A 19,869-nucleotide genomic window follows, 5' to 3' on the forward strand; every position below is an offset into this window, starting at 1 on the left:
AGTCAGGATGTGCAGGGACCGACATGCCTGAGGGAGAGCCAGAGATAGGACTTGCCAAGCCAGCTATCAGCCCCAAGGACATTGACCATCTGTAGCCACCCCCTCCCCTTCCTTCACCCCCCTGAGTGAGATGAGCCACCCTACCTGCCTGCCGAGCTGCTAGAGAGCACGTACTCCTTGCTGATGTAATTTCGCGCCGAATGTAACTGTGCACCATTTGAATTGACCAATCATGTGTAACCTCGAGAATGCCCCTAACCTCCCCTATATAAACCCCTGAGTTTGGAGACTCGGGGTCGATTCCTCTGTCTCCTGTGTGAGATACATGTCCACCCGGAATCCCGCTAAGACCCGGGATCTCGTTAATAAAGCTACCTCGTGCTTTTACATCAAGAATGGCTACTCGTGATTCCTGGGGGCACCCCACCCCACAATCGGAGCGAGAGATGCAGCTCCCCGTTTTGGGGTACGCTCTTTCAATATCACTGTGCTTGATTGCCTGGTTGTCTTCATAGTGGTTTAGATGAATTCACCTTGTTTCTCTGGGAACATGGCTAATTAATTAATTGATTAATTAATTAATTAACATGAGTACACTGTAGCTATCTTCAGACACATCAGGATAGGGCATCAGATCCCATTACAGATGGTTGTGAGCCACCATGTGGTTGTTGGGAACTGAACTCAGGACCTCTTATCCACTGAGCTATCTCTCCTGCCCAGGTCCATGCCTCTTAAGGTATGTGCAATGTTAGCACTCTTTAGTCCTTACTATAGTTCCTTGTTATATAGACACAAGGTAAAGCTACATTTTCATTACTGTATTAATTGTACTGTTGTTGTCTCTGTGATGACTGAATCTATTTTATTTATTCGTTGAGTTAAAGTTAAGTACTAATCAATCAAGATATTTGCTTAACGAGTGCAGATCATACTGTATATAATTACAAGTTTTGCTTGTAAAGTGTTACTTCAGATTGGATCCTGGTACAGCTTTTAGAGTTAGCCTATAGAAAATGCAAAAATTTTCTTCAACATACCTTGGCAAATTTAATTTCTAAGACTTTGGTCATATATACTCTGAGAAGATAAGAATGTTAAAAACAGAATCACTGCTTCTTGTATTCACTACTTAAGAAACTCCTCAATTCTCTATAGCACCTTATGTGGGAAAAAACCAAGCAGGAAAAGAGTGCAGTGGTACTATTTTAATTCTTATATTTGGTCTGAAGTTTCTCTTATCTTTGTTTCCTTCTGGTGTTAGTTTTAGGACATTAAGGTCCTTTCAGATTCTTTCACTAGTAGGGAGGGGCTGACTGTACAAAGACCCTTGGCTTTTGTGTTTTGAGCCCTTTAGGTGTTTTGACTGTCCTGTATAGCCTTCAGCCTGTGTATTGATCTTACACAGCCTGCAGTGTAAGCAGTTGAGAGAGCTGGTCTTGCTACCTGTGTCCTGTTCCCTGTTTAGAAATGGAGGGATGTTGGAAATCAAAGTGTGCATGGGAAGGTTGACTTGGGAGAGAGATGCCTAGATCAGCCCATTGTTATCTGTGAGAAAGCTTTGGAAAGATACCTGCTGTTTTCAGTTGCTAATTTTCAGTTGTGAAGGTCTCATCTCAGGCAATCTTGACTTCATGTCCTTTTTTTTCTCTCACACTCAGGGAACCCCAACTATGTTGTGGCATTGGCGCCACCTTGTGTCCCAGCTCAGGGCTGTTGTTCTACCTCTGGTTGCCTAGGTTTGCTTGGGGCTTGGGCAGGGAGCCTCTCAGTTAGCTCTCTGTACACCCTTTAGATTCATGCTTAATTTCCACCCTGAAGCAGCTTTAGAGTGAAGCCCTAGTTGTTAATAATGAGTGGATGGGGGTGGATTTCCGTATCGGGTTACTTCGGTTCTAAGCCAGACATGGGTTTGTCAATTTGTTACTAAAATTTCCAACCCTAATAGCCCATGTAAAAGACACACAATCTAAATATTTTAATTATAAGTTATATGCCTACATTGGGCATATCTAATACATTACTAACATATTTCCCAATTCTAAGACTCCTTATTATTTCTGGTTGCTCCCAGCCACATGATTCTGGTGCATAGTGGCTTCCTTCTCTCCTCTTCCTTCATTCTTTTTCTCCTTCTACCTGCCACCCCCTCCTGAGCCTCCAGTCCCACCTTTCCTATTCAGTACCCAATCATAGGCTCTAACCTTTTATTTACCTATTAAAGTGGAGAGAAGGTTCACATAGCATCACCTAAGTACATGATGCACTGCTTGTGGGGTCGGGGCAACCCCTCTTGAGGAACCAATATGAACAATAATATACAAGCAGCATCAAGCCAAACCACTACAGTTTACTCGTAAGATCTCAGTTTTTAGTACAAAATCCAATAATGTTAGTTGTTTAAATGTGTTTCTTACTATATTTCTTACACAGCTGTTTTCCAAATGTGGGTTTGTCTGGTGTTCTATACCAGCATAGAGTATTCATAGTTAACAGTGTATTTTCTTGCCACCAATACATGAATTTTTGTTGGATATGCTAAAGAGTCATAATGGTTTTACACAGGATAGCTAATTGTCAGAATTTTGTTTTGTTTTACAGTCAGGGTTTTCTGTATAGCCCTGGCTGTCCTGGAACTCACCTTGTAGACCAGGCTGCCTTCAGACTTACAGAGATGTGCCTGCCCTCTGTCTCTGAATGCTAGGGTTTAAGTCCTGGGCCCAGCTTGATATTTTTCTTTGTCATTCTCTCTCTCCCTCTCTCTCTCTCTCTTTTTTTTTTTTTTTTTTTTTGCCCCTGTCAATGGATTTTCTTTGGTCACAGGGTCACAGGCCAGGTATGGCCCCAGCCTTATTTGACCTTCTTCTTTGGGGCTCAGGTTGTTGGAGTGGCCGAACTTCTTGTAGCAGTTGACTACACTGTGTGCAGGCATGAGTAGCACTTGTGGCAGATCATCTTGTCACAATTGTAATTCTGGACAAGGTGACAAAGGGATGACTCGATGATGCCACTGTGCAGACACAGCACCAGGTGCAAGGTGGACTCTTTCTGGATGTTGTAGTTGGACAGAGTGTGGCCATCCTCCAAATGTTTGCCAGCAAATATCAGCTCTGCTGGTCGGTGGGATGCCTTCCTTGTCTTGGATCATTATTGATGGTGTCACTGGGCTCAATCTCAAGACTAATGGTCTTGCCCATTAGGGTCTTCATGAAGATCTGCATATTGGTATCTGCTACTTGGCCACCTTGTTGAAGAGAAAGAGTGGTTTGGGGTTTTTGGGGTTTTTTGTTTGTTTGTTTTGTTTTTTCCTTTTAATACTCAGATCATTTTGTTGACTTCTCGGTGTTTCTTGAGGGCTGGTATAACTTGCATTTTAAATATATTTACCTGGATCTTCACTGCTTGCTCTCTCCTTTATCTTAACAGGCACATGTCCTTTTTTTGGGACTGAATAGACTTTTTTTAAATTGTCTCCAGTCTGTGTTCTTCTTTCACTGCCCTTTTATGAGTCAGTTTTTCACAGAATTGGCTGTCACAGTGAACGAAAAATTTGCCCAGACTTTGAGACAAGTAGAAATGGGTGGCAGTTTTAGGACCTGTACTATCATATTTTGGAACACCAGGGGGATTATTAGAAGTAATATTATTATAACGTAGTGTTATCCTAATAGTTGGGTTATAATAATTCTTATTAACAATCTCTGGTTGTTCTAAGTCAGTAATTTTCCTTATTAGATAATATTTACTTTCATCTCCATAAATATAACAGTCATGCGGCAGAACTAGTAACAGCTAATGATGAAAGAACAATTCCTTGTGTATATAGACTTTGTTTTTTTGTGAACTACTTTTTGAAATATGTCGAATTATAACAGCAGTATTGTTGGTATCAGGAATTGCCATGAGCAGCGACACCATTTGGTAACTGTTGACATGGCAAGAGCCCTACTTTCCCAGTATTTTTTTGGTCCAAATCCCAATTCCACGTGGGAGTAGTTATGTCATATTCCAAATGAAAGGCAGACTTCTTCTGCCCTCATGCTCTCTCTTCTCTTCATTCGTTTCTCTTCTTTCTCTTGCCCCTTTCCCTTGTCTTGTTCTCCCATTAAATTTCACCAAGTGGAACTGTGTTACTTTTGTGTGCTCTATTTGGAAGGGTGTGGTGGGTATTTTATTACAACGAGATTTTAATAACAACAAGTATAATAATTTAAGGGCTTGGAAATCAGACTGACTGGAAATAAGTTCCAATTTGGGCACTCAGCAGCTGTTGAACTTATATTACTAATATAAAAGTTGTGGGTGATAGTAATTTTTCCCTATACTGCTGTGAGAATTAATCTAACTCCTTGTAAACCTCTTGTGTTTTATTACTTATCAAAAACATTGGGTAGTAGTAGCCATTGTAATTGTTTCATTAAATAAAATTTGTAGAGTTGTGCAGAATGGAGTTTATCAAAGCTAAATAGGTGAAACTACACATAACTAAATTGTATAATCAGATTTATCTTATAAAATTATAATCTTAAAGGAAGAAGGTTAGAATGTAGAATAGGAAATAATGCTATGCTATTGTTAGAAGTGACTTAACATTCAGAAAACTGAAGAAAAGGAAATTCATCTATTAAGGTGGTGTACAGTCCATAATATATCCTACATTATGTTAACATTTTTCTTAAATGTGATTTTTAAAAATTGACTATGTTTTTAATGAGAAGAATTAGTTTGGGTTTGAATGCTCTTTTTTTCCATTTAGGCAATATGTCAGTATTGAGGGCACCCAGACATCAGAGCTCTGGAAGGCATGTTGATACTGTTTTCTTCTTTGTTTCCGGGGTGTAAGAAGTATAACAGATCTTAAAGGTCTGTATTCTTGTTTGTTTAAAAAAATTGACACATGAGAGAGAGAGAGAGAGTGAGTGTCCGTGTGTCTGTGTGTCTGTGTGTGTATCTGAAATGATAACAATATATTCTTTGGAAAGTATTTTGTTCTTTCTCAATTAAATTTATTCATTTGTTCAAATTGGCTACCCTTTATTATCACAGGTATAGGAAAATTAGAATAGTACTGCTTTAGTGTACGTTGAAATATACAGAGAAGAGTATCTTAAATTGAGGACTCCGTTATCTCACATAGATGAGAGTTTCTGGATATTTTCTATATCTTTTTATTGCACATTAAGGGGAATTTGCTGCTATACTGTGTCTTCAGACTTTCTCTTCTGTTCAAATAACTCCTCCCTTAATATAGGTAAACATACTAACTTCTGGGTTTTGGATAATTCTGTATCATTGAGTTGAGTCAACTGGGCAGTCTGTTTTGCAAATGAAATTTCAGGTTTATGTGTGTACTACTTACTAGTATTAGAAGCATTTATTTAGCATTTTTCTTTAGTTCTTTCTGGACAAGATAGCTACATTTGCAGTTTCATTTGAAAGTCAGTTTTTCTCTTATGTGAAAATACTAGAAAATTCTAGATTCCCAACAAGGCTTTATTTTGTTCTGGATAGTTTTGACTCAGCTCTGAAAGGGATTTTTTTGAATGTAAAGGAATTGATTTTAGGCTAGGGACACTTACCTTCTGGTCTATTGTTCTTTTGTCTGGCTTATGTAGTGAGGCAGGAGAGCTTGTGTGTTATATGTTTCTTTGTTCTGAGCAACCTGCTCTCAAAATCTATTTATACCTACTTATACCAGAATTACAAAAGTCTGATTGTAGGTTTTTGTCTCATTTTCTTCTCCTACAATCTGACCTGGTATCCGAGTTGCCTGTTTTTCATTGTAAGAAATCAAAGGCCACAGAAAACTGACTCTGCTGCTGTTAGATTGAGTCAGTTCATCAAAGCCATGTTTGGTGGAGCAAGCTTTTAATCCTAGCAGGTGAACTTTTTTGAGTTCCCGGCCAGGCTGGTGTACATAGAACACCTTTTCATCCTGATGCTAACACCCAGCTGGAGTGGCATTATTACCAGAATAAACTGAAAGGAAAAGCCGGTGCACATAAGTTCTTTAAAGCAATAGTCCTCCCATGGATGTTCTCTGAATGTTGGCGTTGGTGTTGGTGTATTAGAAGTAAAAGTAGATAATAGAAGAAAAACTAGGGAAGCATCTGGAACACATGGGCACTGGAAAAAATTTCCTGAACAAAACACCAATGGCTTATGCTCTAAGATCAAGAATCGACAAATGGGATCTCATAAAACTGCGAAGCTTCTGTAAGGCAAAGGACACTGTGGTTGGGACAAATCGGCAACCAACAGATTGGGAAAAGATCTTTACCAATCCTACAACAGATGGAGGCCTTATATCCAAAATATGCAGAGAACTCAGGAAGTTAGACCACAGGGAGACAAATAACCCTATTAAAAATGGGGTTCAGAGCTAAACAGGGAATTCACGGCTGAGGAATGCCGAATGGCTGAGAAACACCTAAAGAAATGTTCAACATCTTTAGTCATAAGGGAAATGCAAATCAAACCAACCCTGAGATTTTACCTCACACCAGTGAGAATGGCTAAGATCGAAGACTCAGGTGACAGCAGATGCTGGCGAGGATATAGAGAAAGAGGAACACTCCTCCATTTTTGGTGGGATTGCAGACTGGTACAACCATTCTGGAAATCAGTCTGGAGGTTCCTCAGAAAATTGGACATTGAACTCCCTGAGGATCCAGCTATACCTCTCTTGGGCATATACCCAAAAGATGCCCCAACATATAAAAAAGACACGTGCTCCACTATGTTCATCGCAGCCTTATTTATAATAGCCAGAGGCTGGAAAGAACCCAGATGCCCTTCAACAGAGGAATGGATGCAGAGGATGTGGTACATCTACACAATGGAATATTGCTCAGCTATCAAAAACAATGAGTTTATGAAATTCGTAGGCAAATGGTTGGAACTGGAAAATATCATCCTGAGTGAGCTAACCCAAACAGAGAAAGACATACATGGTATGCACTCACTGATAAGTGGCTATTAGCCCAAATGCTTGAATTACCCTAGATGCCTAGAACAAATGAAACTCAAGACGGATGATCAAAATGTGAATGCTTCACTCCTTCTCTAAAAGGGGAACAAGAATACCCTTGGCAGGGAAGAGAGAGGCAAAGATTAAAACAGAGACTGAAGGGACTCCCATTCAGAGCCTGCCCCACATGTGGCCCATACATATACAGCCACCCAATTAGACAAGATGGATGAAGCAAAGAAGTGCAGACCGACAGGAGCCAGATGAAGATCTCTCCTGAGAGACACAGCCAGAATACAGCAAATACAGAGGCGAATGCCAGCAGCAAACCACTGAACTGAGAATAGGACGCCCATTGAAGGAATCAGAGAAAGAACTGGAAGAGCTTGAAGGGGCTCGAGACCCCATATGTACAACAATGCCAAGCAACCAGAGCTTCCAGGGACTAAGCCACTACCTAAAGACTATGCATGGACTGACCCTAGACTCTGACCTCATAGGTAGCAATGAATATCCTAGTAAGAGCACCAGTGGAAGGGGAAGCCCTGGGTCCTGCTAAGACTGAACCCCCAGTGAACTAGACTGTTGGGGGGAGGGCGGCAATGGGGGGAGGGTTGGGAGGGGAACACCCATAAGGAAGGGGAGGGTGGAGGGGGATGTTTGCCCGGAAAGCAAAGAATTATTATTAAGTATTAAATAAATTAAAATATATATATATAATTTTCATTTAAATATACTTAATATTTAATGCATATGCTTTATATTTACTGTATATCACATATATTAACATATATAAATCATATTCACTGTATATAACCGATACTTAACCTGTTTAATTTTTATTTAATATATAATTTGTATTTAATGTGGCTAATCTATATATACACACATGTGTGATTATGTATGTATCTATTATAGACAGACTAGATTTAACTAATATTTAATTCATATTTTAACATATATACTTAATATTTAATACATACTTTTTATTTAATGTATATAATAAATAAATCTTTTAAAAAAAGCAAAAGAAAAAAAAGAAGTAATAGTAGAATTAGAATAATTAGCTCTTTGAAGGCTTTAAGAATGCTAGTGACTGTAGAGAGAGTATCTTGTGTATTTGTATGGATATATCACCTTTCAGTTAAAAAAATTATGGCCTATAGGAAAGGGTAGAATAGAATGTGGGACATCCAGGAGGCAGAAAGAATTCTGGGATAGAGCCAGGTCAGAGAGATTTGCCCTGGAAAATGTGACCAGATAGACTCGTGGTTCCTGAGCACAGGTAATGAGCCACATGGCGGAATGTAGATTTGAGTAAGTGGGTTAGAATTTGTCAGAGAAGAGTCTAGCTCTATGGCCAAGGTATTTGTTAACATATTTTGAGTCTCTGTCTTATTTCTGGGAGCATGGGGCTTGGAGCAAGAACCGGGTCCAAACTTCTACAAGTGACAACATGAATCGAAACAAAATCTAAATCTGAGCAATGACCAGTGTATAGTTTTGGTTACTGGAACTGGAGGATGATGTTCACCTGGAACTCAATCCCAATTTAGGTTGGGAGTGAAAGCATGATTTTTTCATATTAACTAGATGAGCTATTAGCGCTGTGGCTTATGTCACCATGCAGACACTAAAGTTTAGGTTCTTCAGTATTTTTTAGAACTTAAAAGCAGACACCATGGTACCTAATCTCGGCTTTCAGGAGATGAGACCAAGAGAACAGAACTTTCAAGGGAAGGCTACAGAGCAGGGAACCCCGGCTCAAGGAAAGACACAACCACTATGGTAACCAGAGTCTAAATGCCTCATTTGACTGAGCTGGTTTCTTAGAAAAAATATTTCCCTAACTCTGTTGGAAAATTAGTCTTTTTACAATCACAAGATCTTCATTTGTTTTACTACCCTGCATTCCAGTTCCAAAGAAATTGGCAAGTCTTTCCCATTGGTTTCCTTGTAGAATAAATTATAAAACCACAAATATTAAAAAAAAATCATTGTTTTAGAAACACATTAACGAGAAGAAAGACATATAGCAGAGTAGAAAGGATCTAGATTTTGGTTTTATCCCAGGTACTTCTGTTTCCTGTTTTGTCAGATTTAAAAAAAAACAATGGTTATTTTAGAAACGACCCTGTTGAGGAAAAACAGAATCTGGCCATCTGGATTTCTTTTCTGGAATTAGTCTTTCTTGGTTGCCATCATCTGCTTACACGGTCCACCAGGAAGGGTGATTGTAGACACATATTTATAATTTATATGTGTATCAGTTTTTCAAGTTTTCTAGGGCTCTTATTAGCTGTTAAATGTTATCAGAAAATTTTGAGATTAGTGATTTGTGTCAGTAGATCTTGGGATAAATTCATGAGCTAGTTGAGTCTTTGTTTCATTGCTTGTGGTCAGTTTCTTCAGCATACTTGTGTACCATGTTGCTTTTTCTTTCTGAATTTCCTACTTCGTATTATTAAACAGATAGAAATTTAAGTTCTAGAAAACAAGGGATGTGGAACTGAAGGAAGTACACAGTACGTGTCCCATGCTGAACACTAAGAAAATACTTAGTGAACATCTATCAAAATGAGGGAAAAAAAAAACTGTTGTGCATGTTTGTTGGTGTTTCTAAGTTCCTTTGTTGCTCATTCTGGTGGGTAGACTCCAAGTCAGCTGCTTGTTTTAGTAGTCTGCATCTAGATTTTGACCTGGGTAGGTGCTTGTTCTTTGAAAATAGCAGGAAACTAATCTTCTTTTGTCTTGCTTTCCATCACTGGCTGGCCAAGCATGGTTTTGCAGCAGAATATTTTCCTTGCTTACTTAATTAGCTGCATCTTATTAGCCACTGGATTTTTAAAATATTTAACATCCTTTTATAATTCATATCTTTTTCATTTCTTTTGGATGGGCCACCGGAAGTCAAATATTAGAGGAAATGTTTAAGTTCCACAAAATGAAATATTCCTTTCCTTTAAAAAAGTGGTCATAATACTTTGATACTATATTCTTGTTTTAACTTCATGACATTCATTTTTGTATCTTAAGGTCTGTGACCCATTTGGAGCCTGTAAAAGTATTTGATAGATATAAAATGACTAGATTGTCTTTTACTAAATTTACAGCCAAACCTGTGCCTAAAACTCCTTTTCCAATGCCTTTCTTCTACTTTTTTCCAATATCACATTCTCTGAGTCATTATTAGACATCGCACAAAAATTAAATGTACAAAGAGTCATTTTAGAAGTTAGTATCTTTGACTTCTACACATTAGCTCTATAAAAATCGGGTCTAATATTGACTTGTATTGTTAGATGAAGCATCTTTCGTGTTTTTTGGAAACTGATTTCTTGTTCCTTATACTAAGAAATTAGGTCAATGTAACCAGAGCATTTGATCCATCTGTGACTTCCTTTGTGTGCTGTTTCCTGAATCATCTCTTTGATGATTCCGTTTAGACCTATTTAATCTCTGCACATGTTTGGGGCCTTTTACAAACCCTTCCTGGATTCCCAGGATGCAGATGTTTTCTACCCTGTTAGCAACTTTACTTTTCATTCTACAAGAGCAACAATTTAAATTCTATTAGTCACATTCTGACTCTCAGTGATTACTCTTTCACAATTTTGTGTCTTGGTCTCTGATTTCTCCAACTATTCCTCCACTTCTTTTCTCCATGTGCTTCTCTAGTTTGCCCTCCAGTGAGGACCGTGTATCATTGCATTTCCATGAATCTCAGATAGACTAGCTCACTCTGCTTGTGAAGATACCCATGCACTCTGCTGCACTGTGGAACAGGTCAGCTAGAGGAACACTATGGTGTTGCCTCTCAGGCCACGGCAGTGGGGGTGCATGGCCCACACTCAGTAGTCAAAGATGAACTTTGCATAATTTCCAAGTGAGACTCTTATTTTAAAAGTTCTTAAAATATAAAGGTTATGTAACTTCCTTTTAAAGCTTAATTCATGGTTGTAACTTTGGAATATAATATATCATGGCTGTTGTCTTTGTTTAGTGGCATTTTCTGTTGGATTGTTATTGATGTCCCTTAAATTCTTGCAGATTAAATAGTGGACTGTTGTGGAAACACTGGATAATCTGCTTACTTTGTGTTGAGTTTGTAAGAATGTGAAACGTACTTACATTTTACCAGAATCCATAGCTCTGGGTCCTAGGATCTGAAAATATCTGTATGGGCTGTGTATTAGGTAAAGATGTTGATGGTTATTGGTCAGATAAGGAAAACTTATTGGTGGGGTGGTGTGGTGCTGCTTGTATTTAAATGCTCCCTACTTACTGGCTCCCAAGACCCGGAAGCCCTGAGGAACAGATCCTCAAGTACTCCAAGTGATGCTTTGTAAACTTTGCTTCTTAGTTTAACTCATCAAAAATGGATAGAGTCTGTGATTAGGCAATAGAAGAAGAAAGGTGAGATTGAGGCTGTAGTGGAGGGTCTCAAGAGAGAGGAGAATGGGGAACAAGAGAGGAGACCAAGGGAGGAGGAAACCACCATGTGAGGAGATGGACCCTGAGCATATGGCCTGGAAAAAGAGCAAGTAACAAGGGACATTATGGCATGGAACTAGGTTAGTATAGCTGTAAACCTGCCCACTTAGTCTTATGACTTGTGAAAAAAGTACCTGGATTGTGTGTCTTTATTTGGACTAGTTAGAGTGTTTAATTCCTTTTATAATTGGTGCCTTTCACCCTGAGATTAAGTCTCATGCTCTACTGAAATGAAGTTAGATATTGTACTGTGTGTTTCTGGTGGTGCAATAACTTTGCTGTTTTTCATAGAGCATTGAGGTGTTTCAATATTTGTGAAAAAGAGGCAGTGAGTAGTTTTTTTTAACTATGTGCTACTGCAGTGTACACAGAATAGCTTTGTTTGGAATTAGCTAAAGTGATAGGTTTGGGTCTGGCTTTACTAACAGTGTAGTTTGTAGCAGAAAAGTTTCTATAAAAGCACACATCATGCTTAACCTAATAGTATTATCCAGAGCAATGACCAATTTCTTTAATATATTCATCCATTATTAATTGACTTCTTTATGGTTCAGATGCCGGACACATTTATACATCTGGGTGAGATTGCAAATTTTGTTTGTATATTACAAATGCTGGTAAGCTGTTTTTCTATCGAAACTGGAATTATGTTCTGTAAAGCAGTTACTACTGACAAAAATTGAGCTCAGGTTTTTTAGTTGAAGGTGCACTCGTTTCATGGCAAGTAGAAAATAATGCTGTTAGACTGTTTTTACCTGTGCGTAAAAGAAAAACTTTAATGTTTAAGATAAAGTGTCATTATAGTATATAAAAATGTTCATATAATGTGCATATATTTGTGTGTGTGTTTGTGTGTGTGTGTGTGTGTGTGTGTGTGTGTCTGTGCGCACATGTATGTTTGATTGTAGTGTATAGATGAGATCATCAAGCTAACTGACTTAGTTTCTGGATATGGGAAACAGGAAACCAAACTTTCTAAAAATGATTAGTACGTTTTTGTTTAATCAAATGGCTGGCAGAAACTTGAAATTTCTTTAACATGTTATTTTCAAGTTCTATAGAAAGTTCTTTTAGGAAAGAAAAAATAACCATTCCAAGAAACTTCTTTTCTGTTTTTCCTGTTATACTGAGCTGCATAGTTCTCCTAAGCAAGGAGGTGGATTTCATCCTCCTTACCACTTTCACCCTTGCCTACCCCAGGGACTGTCTGACAAGGTAAAAAATGGTTTCCATTTATTAAAACATGATACCGTGAGTTTATTGTGACGCGTTTTTGTCTGAACACTGCTGAAGAATAAAAAACAATATTACTAGTTTTTGTACTAAGTATAGAAATAATGGCCATTCATACAGGTGTTTGGAACCTGAATATTTGCACCTGAAAATAATAGAAACCATATTTCCTTAATAAAATTTAAGGAAAACATATTTTAACATAATGATTAAATCTTATTTTAATGCAGACCTAATATCAGATTCATCAGTGAGTAAGAATCCCGATTCTACGCAAAGAAATTGAATTGGTTCTGTTTTTTTCAAGAGATGAAATTGCTTCTTGTGGTTATGAAGGCAGGTATGGAGAAGCTAAGTGAGTTCTATAATAATAATAATAATAATAATAATAATAATAATAGTAATAATAGTAATAGGCATTGTCATGTTTAGCTTCCCTCAGGTATAAAATGATAAGAAATTGAAAGCGACATTTTTATTTTTATTTTTATTTTTTTATGTGAATGGCATTGGCGAGGCCTTATTTGTCAGTCTTTGCAAATAAGAAAAACTCGCCTCACAGACATGTTGATGTATGACTTTCTTTTCCGGTTGTTTGGTTTCAGCATCAGGATTAGACTCCCAGTAAATGTTTTCTAACTGTTTTTGGGATATCATACCTTTTCAACTTTGAGAATGTGGTGGCCGCTGTTTTCATACTTTTATTCCCCTTCCTTTATATCAGTTCAAATAGGATTCAGGAAGTAATATTGACCTATTGTCAATACAGATTACCATACTGTGCACACTCAAAAGGTATACTTCTTGGTTCTGAACCATGAATGATCTTGGTTCCATTACTATAGGCGGAAATATTTTCAGAACGAAATTTGCTTCCTAAATGTCATAGTTTAGGGCTCACCTGCTTTGTTTTGCAACATACCCTGTTTTTGCTTTTTGTTTGTTTGTTTTGTTTTGTTTTTTGAAAAACTGCTTTTGTTTGCTGTAGCACAAAACTGTTATTTAGCCTACTAATTTAAAATTAATATTTTGTAATTCCATCCTTGATTTATATGAAAACAAGTCACTATACCATTTATTTCACTTCTTTGTGTGTTTTTATTGAATTTCACCAGGTCCATTAATGAACATAAGAGGAAGGACCATGGAAAGGAATATATCTCTTACATATTCACAGAAGATTATGCCAAGCAGGAATACTGCGTATAAGACCTAGATTTCATTTGAAGAACCTGACTGAGGAAGTGAAAAGGAAAGGATGGGAAATAGGAAAACATTTGAAAATAAGACTGTTGACAGGCTGGAGAGGAAGGAGGAGATTGAAAATTTAAATTGTGCTACCTGAAAAAATGTATTTTCATGGATACAAATATGTCTTTGCCTATTTAAAAAAGTACTAGTTACTATGAGGTATGATTTATCCATGTCAGTTATGGTACAATATGCTTTAGGAATTTAATTCCTGGGGACTTAAATTGAAAGTTAGTGGTATGGTTATTTAAAAACTCTTTAAAAACAATTTAAAGGAGATAATTTCTCACTGTAATTGTGTACTTTTCTCCATTTCCATTGCTTATGTAGATACGTATTACTTCTTACCATCTTCTAAATGATGTTTAGTTACTTATAATAGTTTTTCTTTATGTGAGCATAGTTATAAATACACGTGATAGTATAAAATAATACAAAGAATAGTGTACTCTACCTTACTTATCTGTTTGTAAAAACACATTTGTGTGTGTGTGTGTGTGTGTGTGTGTGTGTGTGTGTGTGGGTGTACTTTAAATGTGAGTGAGGCATGTGCCTTGAGAGTGTGGTGGTTGCCATGGCAACAGAAGCAAGCAGGTCTTTGTTACCTAAGGATGATGTCATTGCTGGTTTCAGAGGCTAGCTGTAAACCACTTCTGATGATAACATACCTCCCTTTTTCTTATCATAGAGAGAAGAAAAAAGGGAAACAGGGGAAGCCAATGCTAAAAGGGAAATCTGGGCTGTAGACCTCTTAAACTGCTCCCTGCTGTCTAGGAGCATTATCAGATTTCGGGTGTAGCTGACTTTCACCATCCGGGCCCACTTAATAGTTGTGCAAAAGGAAGTGTTTGACTTTTTGGTTAGAAAATTTTGAATTTTTCTTTGAAGGAATGTGGAAACAAGATTGATGAGGCAGGGAGGAAATAGTAGGTCCAGGAAAATGGGGGGAAGAGGCATTAAGAAGGGCAGTATCCTATTTCCATGTAGCGTTTTGAAAAACCCAGGAATTGGAGGCCTCATGCTGTTCCCTGCATTTCTGGATGTCTGATTGCAGCTAATGGAATGTATTTCTTACTGCCCCAGATTCGTTGACATAGAAACAGCATTCTTCCTGGTGAAACAGACAAAGACCACCTCCTTTAGCTGTCAGGACATCTAGTCCCTGTCAGTTCTGAAGCACAACGGCTGCCAAAGAATCGATCTTTTTCTTGATGATGAGCATGGTTTCATACATTCCTTGGAAACGGTTGCAAGCTGGGATAAGAACTTCTGGTATAGGGTTAGGGAAGTTTTCGGTCCTGCTGTTCCAGTGCCAGCACCTGTAGCTACTCCTGCAGCAACCAGGAATGGCACAACCTGCAGTGCCCTCTTATGCTGGACAGATATGTCAAAAACTGAAATTGGTAGAGATTCTTTGCCATGTATTACTCCTAGTTCAGGGAAGGAACACCAGTATGCAAACTCTTCCAGACCAGCTGGCAGGTAAGTGATGATATATACTAGTGCCACAGAGAACTGACGTGTTTTGGACTTCAGGGCACTGCGGCAGAGATGGGGTATCAAGGATGGTGGTTCTGTTGCAGTGTAGGGAACTGAGTTTTCCTTCAGAACATGTCCTGGATGTCCTAAAACTGTCAAACCAATAAGAGGGATATAAAAAGTATGGGGCGATGGCAGCATCGGAGTCAGGGCAGCTGATAAATCTGAGGTAAGGTTATTGGGCAGTATCACTAGAGAGGCTGTAATTGGCAATTGTGAATTAGTTTCAGGGGGGTACTGCGTAGCTAGCAGTCTTTAAAGTGACCAGGTTGGGTGCCATAAGGAGTTGGTACACCAAGGTCAGGGTCTGAATCAAAAGGCTAAATGACAAGTTAGTACCATTTGTGAGGGGGGATGTCAAGGACGTAAGGACCCTGGAGGACTGTTTGATTATTTCTCCTATTTTTCCGATATCTAGAGTTTGAGAAATTGGACAAAATTTCTCTGGATGTGGATAGTACTCACTGAAGACCCTGCTTGGTTTTTACATTAGAGCTTACCAACAACTCTTGTTTTCTACCTGGGATTCCATGGGTCTGGTATATAGAAGAACAGGGTCTTGCATTGCTGACAGAAGTGATTGGTCCTTGATCCTAACATATGTATCTGGAACGACCAATATGGACAGCCCCCATATTTGTCTGACCATTTTTTGCAATCATCTTTTGTCTGGTCAAAGAGGAAGCAGACAAAGAGAACATAATATGTAGAAGGAATGACAGATATCGGGATGACAGCAATTTGGACTGACTCCCAGCATGGAGTGGTTTCCTGATCCTATTGGGAAAGTCTGTTTATTATCAGTGGGGATTCCTTGAACCTCGAATCTCTAGATGTAAGTGATACTATGGATGGAAACGATCAGATGAGAAGCCCAGGTCTAATCCAGTGGAGTGGAGTACAGATGCTAGAGTGGAGTTTCATTCTTCTGGGATTGGGGACAAGGTAGGTGGTCTCAACATCTTGTGGAGCTTAAGAGAGCAGGGTCCATGAAGGGCCCTACCATTTAGGAGAGACAGCTAAGAGCTGCTGATCTGGAGGGGACAGAAAAACTTGGTCTCAAATGTTGATAGGTAGTGGACAGGAGACAGCGTGTGGCCTTAGTCAGTGTTGTTCAGTAGAGTTCCATAGGAGAGAAAGGGGGTGACAAAGTAATGGAGTAATTCAATGGTCTAGGAGGGGAGCGCATTTACTTGAAAGACCAGGAATTAGTACTGACATCGATACATGAGTTTGAAAGGTGAGACAAAAAGAGGTCACTTGGGGAGAGCTTGTAGCCTAAAATGAGCCAGAGGTAGGAGTTTTGCCCAATCGAAGTTCCTGTGACAGTTTGACAAGAGTGGTTTTTAGGGAGCAATTAGTTCTTTCTGCCTTACCTGAAGATTGAGGGTGGTATGGAATATGAAAATGCCAGGTGATGTCTAGGGCCTTAGACAGAATTTGAGAAATTTGGGAAGTAAATTCAGGACCATTGTCTAACTGAAGGGAGGCTGAGACACCAAATAGAGGATGATTTCTTGGAAGTGGAGCTCAGAAACTGTCTGAACCCTTTTGTTAGTTGTGTGATATGCCTCCACCCACCCCAAGAATGTGACAATCCAAACTAGGAGGTACTTGGCACATTTGGCATGTGGGTAAAGACAAGTTGCCAGTCAGTTCCAGGAAGGGAACCTCTGGCCTGATGGGTAGAAAAAGGGGTGCTACAATACCAGAGGTTGAAGTCTGACACTTGACAGACTTTGGAAGAGGCAGTGATGGATTTTAAGAAACTTAAGTCCTTAGGAGTAGGCTTCTGGTGGGTTTTAACAAAATAAGACAATGCCTTGCTGTTAGGATGAAAGATGTGGCCAAAATAGGACAGAATTTGTGTTAGGAAGTGAGAGTGGGGATGTGGGTTGCAGTGTAAGAATGTCCTGGGGAGGGTAAGACATGTGTAGGCCCATAAGGGCCGCAGTTCTGGCTGCCTCTTCAGCTCTGTTGTTTCCCTTGGAGACAATAGAGTCATTCATCAGGTGGGATCTGCAGTGAACAAACCCAATAGCTGTGTGGAGATGGTAGGCCTTTAGCATGGCCATAATTTTGTTTGCATTAGCTACTGATCCTCCTTTAGTCATAAGTACCCCATGCTCCTTCCAGTTAGGGGGCCGGCAACCCTTCTCGTGGCTCATAAATGCTCGCTCCACCACTCCAGCTGCTGTCCTCGCCCGCTTTCCCCACCATGGGGACGCATCGGCGTGGGCCGGTCGGGTGCCTGGGCGCGTGAGGGGCCGAGACGGGCCAGTCATCGTGCTCCGGTCTGGTGGGAGGTGGGCCCCGCCCACTGGGTCGGTGCGTCCTCCGCCGCCACGCATCTGCCAGTGCGCTCAGAGAGCGACCTGCGAGGGTTGGACGGGGGAGTCATACCGCACCCTCGGGAGCCAGTCTCAGGTACCTCTCCTCCCACCCTCCCTCTGCAGGGTGCCGACCGCTCAGGGACCAGCCCTTTGCTGACTCGACTTGCTCCTGGGGTGTGGGAGCTGGCCGGGGTAGAGAGGTCGCAGTCCCCAGCCTGGGACCCTGGCGCCCACTTGCTCTCCTCTCCCTCTGTCCGCCCGTGGCCGCGCGCGCCCTCCTTTCCTCCTTTCCCTCTTGACCACAACCTCAGTTAAGACTTGGCGACCCACTGAATTTAAGCATATTAGTCAGTGGAGGAGAAGAAACTAACCAGGATTCCCTCAGTAAAGGCCAGTGAACAGAGAAGAGCCCAGCGCCGAATCCCCTCCACGTGCTGTGGCGCTGGAAATGTGGCGTACGGAAGACCCACTCCCCGGCGCCGCTCGTGGGGGGCACAAGTCCTTCTGATTGAGGCCCAGCCCTTGGACGGTGTGAGGCCGGTAGCGGGCCCAGTGCCGCCAGGCCCGGATCTTCCTGGAGTCGGGTTGCTTGGGAATGCAGCCCAAAGCGGATGGTAAACTCCATTTAAGGCTAAATACCGGCACAAGACCGATAGCCAACAAGTACAGTAAGGAAAAGTTGAAAAGAACTTTGAAGAGAGTTCAAGAGGGCTTGAAACCATTAAGAGGTAAACGGGTGTGGTCAGCACAGTCGGCCCAGAGGATTCAACCCAGAGGCGCGCGTTCCGCTGTGCAGGTGATCCCGGTGGATCTTTCCCACTCCCCATTCCTCCGGACCCCTCAACTCACGCATTTTTCTACCCCTCCAAGTGTCCCGCCTTCTCTGTCCCGTTCCTCCCAGCAGGGGGGTCGGCGGGCGGGTGCGGGTGAGCAGGTGCGGCCGGGGGTGGGGTTGGTGGGTGACCACCCCTCCCCCCCCCCCCCCCCCCCCCCCGTTCAGCGACTGGCCGCAGCCAGGCACCCTTCCACCTTGGTGGTGCGCTGAAACCATCTACGGGACCCGCTGGGAAGGCCCTACAGGGAAGGTGACTGGGGGGGGGGGGGCAGTGCGGCTCGGCATCACCTGTGGGCCCCAGACCACCTCATCCCGAGTTTTACAGCACATCCTCTCCGTACAGAATACACTGACAGGCGGACAGACAGACAGACACACACACACACACACACACACACACACACACACACACACACACATGTGTGCGTGCACACACACAGACACACACACCCAAATACATATTTAAGTATTTAAAATGATGTTTAAAAAAACAGTCTTCCTGTTTAACAGACGTTTAAAGGGAAGTTGGCTGACAGACGTTTTTGTGGTTTTTTTATCCTCTTTTTTACCAAATAGGAGGTAGATCTGTTGGCCCTTTTATTAAAAGCCAAAGTATTAACTGGCGAGCCAATGTTTCAACTTTTCCCATTATGTTCCTTTCACGAAACCAGGGAGTGTTGTTTCTTTGGCTTTTCCTTTTTGAACCAAAATGAAAGGAGCTCTACCAGTTGGCCTAGTTTCCCTGTTCCTTTTCCCTCTGCCACGGTATGCTCGATGAAATAAAGTAAATAAATGAAGTTTCTAGTTATTTATTTGTTTGGGAGACCCGAACCCTCTCTCAAGAGACACTTCCATCTCCCCCCTCCACACACACAAGGCCTCCTCCCTGTATGTGGGGGAAGGGGGAGGGGTGGACAGGAGCTAGCTGAGAGGGGGTGGGGTGGGATGGGGTGGGGCTGGAGAATGTGCATGTCCCAGAAGGACTGTCCAGGAAATACTGCTGCTGCCCTAGCATGCTTTGCTTCAGCGCTGAGCCAGGGTGTGCCCGGTTTTTTTTGGGGTGGGGGCAAGTTTTCTGCCTGAAATCAGTGAGTGATGATTTCAGTGTGAATGTCTGATCCCTCACTGTCCTTTCAGTGCTCTGGCTAACGGCAAATGACTGAAGAAAACCTTAGTTAGACTCACACCCAGCTGTTTGGAAATGGTAATGGAAT

At 40.9% G+C, this 19,869-nt stretch overlaps 1 protein-coding gene and 1 pseudogene across 2 annotated transcripts in view; one reads left to right on the forward strand and one right to left on the reverse strand.

Moving 5' to 3' along the window:
• The window catches only part of Nid2l1 (nidogen 2 like 1), a 46,273-nt gene that overhangs the window by 12,982 nt on the left and 13,422 nt on the right, over window positions 1-19,869 (forward strand). The window contains exon 1 of one of the 2 annotated variants that reach the window (XM_063282656.1): window positions 15,611-17,914. The exons of the other annotated variant lie outside the window; for it this stretch is intronic. Coding sequence (XP_063138726.1) covers window positions 17,555-17,914 — 360 coding nt within the window. The 5' untranslated portion in view covers window positions 15,611-17,554. Of the gene's footprint in view, window positions 1-15,610; window positions 17,915-19,869 lie in introns of those variants that run through there. 2 annotated transcript variants of the gene reach the window in all.
• Uba52-ps15 (ubiquitin A-52 residue ribosomal protein fusion product 1, pseudogene 15) lies at window positions 2,820-3,257 on the reverse strand (annotated as a pseudogene).

Source organism: Rattus norvegicus, chromosome 2, assembly GCF_036323735.1.
Source record: "Rattus norvegicus strain BN/NHsdMcwi chromosome 2, GRCr8, whole genome shotgun sequence".
In the NCBI taxonomy this organism is placed as follows: domain Eukaryota; kingdom Metazoa; phylum Chordata; class Mammalia; order Rodentia; family Muridae; genus Rattus; species Rattus norvegicus.